At 51.0% G+C, this 8,008-nt stretch overlaps 1 protein-coding gene across 1 annotated transcript; it reads left to right on the plus strand.

Moving 5' to 3' along the window:
• Positions 1 to 5,595: 5,595 nt before the first annotated feature.
• Positions 5,596 to 6,537, plus strand: LOC135577569 (olfactory receptor 14J1-like). Its single transcript, XM_065047705.1, has one exon. The coding sequence runs from the start codon at positions 5,596 to 5,598 to the stop codon at positions 6,535 to 6,537; it is 942 nt and encodes a 313-aa protein (XP_064903777.1).
• The last annotated feature ends 1,471 nt before the right edge of the window (positions 6,538 to 8,008 follow it).

The raw sequence follows: 8,008 nt of genomic DNA on the forward strand, positions 1-8,008 counted from the left end.
CCATGCCCACAGCATATAAATGTCACTACCATGTATGATTAGCCCAAGAGAAGCCTGCCTTCTTTCCATAACCCTCCAAAACCACTTCCTCCTATTCTGTCTCCACCTGCAAACATCAACCACATTCACATCAACCACAACTCAGACATGGTTGTAAAGATTTGCTAAAGTAATCAGCCATCACCCTTTTCTGTCTCACATCTCCTGACCCTCTCTTCCACTGGGGAAGGGAGACCTTTTTGCTGTCTACAAATACCTGAAAGGAGGCTGGAGCATGGAGGGTGTTGGTCTCTCCTCCCAAGCAGCAAGTGATAGGACAAGAGGAAATGGCCTCAAGTTGCACCAGGGGAGGTTTAGATTGGATATTAGGAAAAAATTCTTCACAGAAAAGGTTGTCAGTCATTGGAACAGGCTGTCCCTGGAGGCGTTTAAAAGATATTTAGACGAAGTCCTTAGGGACATGGTTTAGTGCTAGAGTTGGGTTAGATTACGATTGGACTCGATGATCTCTTCGAACCGAAATGATTCTATGATTCTATGAACAAATCCCAGCTCAGTGCAAAGGTACAAAGGAATCCAGAATGTTCATGTGGTATGCACTGGCACACAACATCACCTGCATTTCCAGTCTCCAAAGTCCCACCTGTGAGCAGAGTCTGGAGTTCTGAGCTCCCTTCATCTGCCCTGCGTGACACATGGAAAATGGAACCACCCCGGTCAGTTTTGATTCTCTTCACACCCTGAAGCACCATATGGGTCAGGAGATGAGCCAAGATACTCATTGAGGACTCACACCTCTGTATTCTTAAAGTTTAGGTGTTCCCTGGAATCTCAGCATACATGGCGTGTCAGCATCTGAGTGCAAGGAACTGGTCAAGTGCTTTGTCACCGTTTCTGTAAGGGTGGCTTTGATGCACGCCTGGCTGATGTGCAGACTCTGTACATGGATGCTGACACCTATTGAACAACCTGCTCTGAAAGGATTAACAAGGGCACCTGTTATTTCTGTAAGGGTATCAGGGCAGCAAAAAAGAAGAACCTGGGCTGGGGCAAATGAAAATACAAACTTGTGGTCAGGGCTTTTTGGGGGGTTCTTGTAAAGCAGTGCTATACTGCATGTGAATTATTTCTGTGGTCAAAGAGAACCTCAGAGCTTTGTCTTATTTGAAAACAAGAAGGGGAAGGAAAGACAGCATCATTCAGATTCAAAGGGACCTCAGCGGGTGCCTTGACCAACTTTCTGCTCAAAGCAGGGTCAGACCAGATTACTCGGGGCTTTATCTAAGTACATCCTGGTCACTTTCTGGGACAGAGTGAGTGCACACTACAGGGAAACAGCTTCCAGTGCTTGACTATGCTTATGATTTAAAAGTTAATCCTTTTATCTACTACCTTTCTCAGCCCAATCATCCAGCTTGCTTTTCACCCATCTACATGCACACCAATGGAGACCATAATATCCTACCTTGGACAGAAGAATATTGTGGGGGATGATTCTGAATGCCTTGCTGACTTCTAGGTAAAAGACCATCACTGTTCTACTCACATCCAGCAACCCTCTCCTTTCCTCACAGAAAGTAAAGAGGATGGACAGGCACAACCTTCTCTGGGTAAGCCACATCACCTTCTCTTTCAGACACCCAGAAATGGGGTCAGGGTGGACATGTTCTGTGGCACAGCCACAGTGAGAGCTGGCAGTGAGAGCTGCCAGTCATCAGGGAGTTCCCCAAGACTCCATGGCCTTTCAAAAATGATGGAGAGTGGCCTCACTGTGACATCGCCCTGCTCTCTCAGCTCTTGGGATGCTTCTCCTCCTGTCCCACAGACTGGTCAGGATTGTTTTAGTTCAAGTGACCCCTGACTTGATCCCCATCCACTGCTGGTTGTTCTCCTCCAGATTCTTGCCTCCAGTCACAGAGGTCTATGAGACCTTGCTGGTGAAGACAGAGAACAAGAGGACAAAGAGACTCTTACCTCTTTCCCTTATTATACTCAGCAGTGGCCACACGGTGTCTTTGTTTCTTCTCTAACCTTTCCTGAAGTAGTAACAGTTTGTTATGGGGCCCATGAATTGCCTTACAGGTCTAGACCGAGTTTCGATCTGGACTGCTGCTGTGCTTGGAGGCTGCTGAACTTGAACACCAGATGAACAAACCTCTGCCACCCTGCGTTGGCAATTTATTCCATTAGTGTCACAGCTCTGTCTCCAACACTGATGGTTCCAGCTCACCCAGACAGTGCCCTGGCTGAGGACATTGCCTCACATCTGGGCTGAACCACACCAGCTGTGGCACCAGCCCAGCTCTGACCTGCCACAAGAATACCTGGTACCAAGTGTCCAATACCCTGTGTGAGCAAAGGTTTTGCTTCAGAGCAGAGACATGACATGGTCAAAACATTGCTGAATGTCTTTCTAGCCCTAGCAATACAAACCCAGAATAAAAGGTCTAAATTAATTCAACTGAAGATATGCTGCCAAGCTTGGAGAAATTAGATCCTTTGCTGTAACATTCCTGGTGTCCTGTCTAATGACGGGACAAGAAAAGGTGACTTGTATAGCAGCTTATTTTCTGTTAGGAAAAATACAGTGCTGGCTGGAAAGAAGTGTCTCTGCAGAGGTGAGAGAAAGAACATCACTGATGACTTCAGCCTGTTTCAAAGGAGGCTTCCCTGGAGCCCCAGGGACACCTGGAAGGAACCCAGAGGGGACAGAGAAAGTGCCCCCTTGTGCTGCTCCTGTGCTGCTGAGCTGGGCTGGGCTCCTGGCACAGAGGGAGCTCATGGCAGCGGCAGCACTGCAGAGAGACAGCTCTGCCCAGGAGCAGCTCCTCTGCACACGCAGCAGGGATGAGGGCTCTGCCTGCATCACCGAGGGCAGAGGAGCCAAAGAGAGAGGGGAAGCACAGTCTGGGGTGGGAGCATGCTGAGAGCTCAGAGAAAATATCTTCGCAGCCTCTAACAGGGTAAGTTTCTGTGTGCAGGGCAAGGCAGCTGTGGTTCCTGGAAAGATCTTCTAAGCTGGCACATCCCACAGCCTCTGGCATCTGCCAGGAGGACCCTTGCAGATTCTCCGGTGAGGAGAAAGCCGACATGATATGGAGCACGTCTTACCTGCTGCACTTCCGGAGGGTCAGAGAATGTTGGCTGCCTTCTTCCAGCTGCAGCACCAAGGAGAAAGGAGCCAGGCAGAGAGTCATTAAAGGCAATATAGGGTAGTAGGTTTCTGAGGGCTCACTTGCAGACATATCTTCACAGTCCTAACATGGTCAGTCTCTGGCTGTAGGACAATGCAGCTGCAGTTCCTGGAGGGATCTCCTAGAGCTGCTACATCCCACAGTTTACAGGATCTGTCAGGTTCTCTCACAGTATCTCTGTTGTAGAGAAGAACGTGCTCCAGAGCAGGGCTTCCCTGCTGCACTATCAGAGAGACAGGGCATGATGGCATCTTCTGCTCAGGGTTACTGCAGCGGGGAGCACCCCGGGGTGCCCAGGGCTGTCCTGCAGAGCAGGGTCCCTGCACCGCAGTGTGGGAGATTTGAAGGATTTTCTTGAGGTTGTTGTGTGGATGGGTTTCTATTAGATGGAGATTTATTTCTGAACTAGCCAAAGGAATTCATATCGGATTGTGTGGAGTCCATGATTTTTCGCCCTCGCACCCCAGGGCTGTGCCGGGACAGGGACTCTGCCGCCTGCCAGGGTCAGCGCTCAGCCTGCCTGGGGTGCTATGTGGGTCAGAGCTGCTCACAGCTCCTACTCACTCCCAGAATATTTACAACGGAAGGATTCAAGGAGAAGATCAAGACAAGAAGTACTATAAAGATAAGCAACTTCCTCGAGTCTGTGTTTTCAGTCTTCTGCTCTTGGGGAATTGGTGAGGATAAATGGAAAGGTGATACTTAATTTTAAACAAATACTTGAGACTCATGGACTGTAACTGAGTGATCGGTAGGTCTTTCAAGAGAATCCTGGCATGCTTTCAGCCATTCCTCTGTTGATGCAGAACCACCATCACCTTTGCTGGACTTTGCTGCAAACAGGCAGGTTTCTGTAGGGCCAGGGTTATTGAAAAGAGGTTGGGATGGGGTCTGTGAGCACTGACAGGAAGAAGACATGAGACAGGGAAACACCTCCCAGGAGGACAACCTCCAGACAGCAGGGATATGATCTAGAAAGGAGAGGAAAACAAAACAAGAAATGTTGTGGGAGGGAGAACACAGAAAGCTCTGTATGATCCCCTGCAGTGCAGACCCCTCCTCTGAGCAGCCCGCTCACCCCCTCTCCCCCCCAGCAAAGCCTCTGCCCTCAGGGCCGGGGGCTCCAAGGCATGAAGCAGCTCCTGTGCAGCCAGAGCTCCAGTTCCTCTGCAGAGCACAGGGGCTGAGAGCAGCTGCCCAGCAAGGTTGGTGTCTGGGAGGTGGCTGCACAGCTGGGGAAGGGTGACGCTGTCTGAGTGCCCGGCTGCCTCTGCCCTGGCCTCTCTCACACCCACCCTCACCGCATTTTCCTTCTTGCTCCACTGCTCTGTGTTCTGTTGCTGTGATCCTGTTCTTGCTGTCAGGCTCTCTGGGGATGGGAGTTTCAGCTCCAGGGTCACAGCCTGATCTTGTGGGTCCTTTCCTGCAGGTGTGTCCATGGGAACATGTGTCCCAGCTTTCCTCTGACCTGTGGGGCTGTGGGCAATGCAGTCTGTGGGGCTGGGGAATGAGCTGAATCTCCCTGAATCAAATGCCATCATTCAGATATTAAGATATCCTCTTGAGGCTTCCTTCCATTCTCCAGCATGACAACCTGTTCTGTAGCATCTTTTTGTTATCTGAAAGCCCCATGGGGAAGCACAGTGATGCTATGACAGAGAAAATGGGGTTTGTGAAATAAGCTGTGTGTGTCCTGGGTTAAACGTGGGGTGCTGAGACCTTAGGAAAGGGTGAGACATGTTGTGGTCTGAGGTGGATCCCTCTGCTCTCATTAGTGCCTGGTGGTGTTTCACAATAACATGGAAGTGTGATCAGGCTCCATCCTGGATAAGTGCAAGCCCAGGGCAGCTGGAGCAAGACAGAAGTATAGATCAGCTCCCCTCACTCTGCACTGAACCTCAGGTCTTCTCTGGTCTCACAGGACTCACTCTGTTCTTTCTGAGTGCAGCAGAAATGCTGAGGGTTTCTGACACCCAAGAACACTCCTCAGGGTGGGAGGGGAGAGGGAGCTGTAGAAAACCAAACATCCCAAACTACCTTCTGCCATCTCAGTTTCTCAGTCCTGGGAGTGCATATGCTGGCAGGCCCTTCTGCACCAAGAGCAGTTCCATCTGCCAAAGCTGAACCCCAGGACCGGCCCCTGCCCCCCGTTCCCATGCCCCCTGGTGCAGAGCAGGGCTGACTCCTCGGCAGCCAGCGGCACAGGCCCTGCTCCTCACGGCACCTCCAGACAGCACCACCCAGTGCTCGGTCTGCGAGCTGAAGGAAGGTCTGGAAAAGGACAAGGGGGTGTGGAGCAGGGGGAGAGTGAATGAGAAACGGCTTTGATTTTGCTCAGAGCTCCTCTAACTTGTCACTCTCTTTTCCTCTTATGACAGTGCTCCATACACAGGGAGGTTAAATGTCCAACTGCAGCTCCATAAACGAGTTCCTCCTCCTGGCGTTCGCAGACACACGGGAGCTGCAGCTCTTGCACTTCTGGCTCTTTCTGGGCATCTACCTGGCTGCCCTCCTGGGCAACGGCCTCATCATCACCACCATAGCCTGTGACCAGCACCTCCACACCCCCATGTACTTCTTCCTCCTCAACCTCGCCCTCCTTGACCTGGGCTTCATCTCCACCATTGTCCCCAAATCCATGGCCAATTCCCTGTGGAACACCAGGGCCATTTCTTATGCAGGATGTGCAGCCCAGCTCTTTCTGTTTGTATTTTTCATTTCCTCGGAGACTTATCTGCTCACCATCATGTCCTATGACCGCTACATTGCCATCTGCAAACCCCTGCACTACTGGACCCTCCTGGGCAGCAGAGCTTGTGTGCACATGGCAGCAGCTGCCTGGGCCAGTGGGTTCCTCACTGCTCTGCTGCACACGGCCAATACATTTTCACTGCCGCTCTGCAAGGGCAATGCCCTGGACAAGTTCTTCTGTGAAATCCCCCAGATCCTCAAGCTCTCCTACTCACACTACTACCTCAGGGAAGTTGGGCTTCTTGTGTTTAGTTCCTGTTTAGTTTTCATCTGTTTTGTGTTCATTGTGGTGTCCTATGTGCAGATCTTCAGGGCCGTGCTGAGGATCCCCTCTGAGCAGGGACGGCACAAAGCCTTTTCCACGTGTCTCCCTCACCTGGCTGTGGTCTCCCTGTTTATCAGCACTGGTGTGTTTTCTCACCTGAAACCCCACTCCATCTCCTGCCCCTCCATGGATCTGGTGCTGGCAGTTCTGTACTCGGTGGTGGTTCCAGCAGTGAACCCCCTTATCTACAGCATGAGGAACCAGGAGCTCAAGGATGCCCTGTGGAAAGTGATGATTGTTCATTTCTCAGAAGCAGTAATGAACTGATATCTTCTCTGTGCATATCATTCAGAGTGTAACTCAATATGCGCTCAGCCTAGTTTTGGTAGGTTGCTTGGTTGGTTTCTTTGCTTTTTAGCTTTTCTTGGTTGTATGAATGCTGTCAACAAAAAATGAAATCATTCTTTATCCCATTTCTGTGTGAGTATCTACCTGTCTTGTGTGACTCACAGACTTCGTATATATAAGAAGGTGTTCATTCTGTGTGTTCAAACAAAAAAAAAAGGACCCTGCACTGACTTGTTTGTCCAAGATCCTCTCTCCGAGATCTCTGGAGCTGCAGGAGCCAAGTCTGTGTGCTGAGATGGAGAGACCAGTAGCAAACCTGAGCAGGGTCTACATCCCATCCTGACCAGCATGACCCTGCAGACCCACCCATGGCCCTGGGCACCACAGCCCACTTGCTCTGCAGAGCAGCAATGCCAGCTCAGGGCTGTGCAGAGCATAGGAAGGGGGTGCAAGAATGGCTGGCTGGGTCAGCCTAGGTGAGGTCTCTTGGGAGAAGGCTCTGTGGGGCGATGGGATGTTCCAGGAGAAGAGCAGGGCACTGTGTGTGTGCAGACATGGAAAGAGAAACTCTTTGCTGCCATTGGCAGCTCGGGGCAGGCTTCCCTGTCACTGCTGCAGCAGGACCTTCCTGAGGATTCTCTATGTCAATTCTTTCATGCTGTCCTAGGGTGCAAGTTTGGCACCTGAGGTTGCCAACTACCTGGTCTGGAGATCTCATCAGCATGCCGGCTGGATGAACATTCTCATTGGCCTCCATTTTCTGCTGTGGGACCAAATGCCATCAGCTATTCCTGCGCGTTCCATGAAGGCCCGTGGGACAATCATTCACGAGGTCACTTCATGTTGCCAGCAACATCCCATGGGAGACCACCTGAATGCAACACTGGGGTGTGCTTCCTTGAAGTGAGGTCCCCATGTCCATTCCTTATGATGTGGGACATGAGGATGGCCATACAGAGGGATCTGGACCAGCTGGATCATTGGACTGGGACCAATTGTATGAGGCTGAACAAGACCAATTGCCAAGTCCTGCACTTGAGTCACAACAACCCCAGGAATGCTACAGGCTCGGGGAAGAGTGGCTGGAAAGCTGCCTGGCAGAGAGGGATGTGGGGGTGTTGATTGACAGGCGGCTGAATATCAGCCAGCAGTGTGCCCAGGCCACCAGCATCTTGGTTTGTATCAGGAACAGTGTGGCCAGCTGGACTATAGAAGTGATCATGCCACCATACTCGGCATTGGTGAGGTCCCACCTTGAATCCTGTGTTCAGTTTTGGGCCCCTCATTATAAGAAGGACATCGAAATACTAGAGAGAGTGCAGAGGAAGCGACAAAGCTGGTGAGGGGCTGGAGCACAAGTGTGATGAAGAGCAGTTGAGGAAACTGGGGCTGTTCAGCCTGGAGAAAAAGGAGGCTGATCACTCTCTACAAATACATGAAAGGAGGTTGG

The sequence above is a fragment of the Columba livia genome, unplaced genomic scaffold, assembly GCF_036013475.1.
Source record: "Columba livia isolate bColLiv1 breed racing homer unplaced genomic scaffold, bColLiv1.pat.W.v2 Scaffold_102, whole genome shotgun sequence".
Taxonomy (NCBI): Eukaryota; Metazoa; Chordata; class Aves; order Columbiformes; family Columbidae; genus Columba; species Columba livia.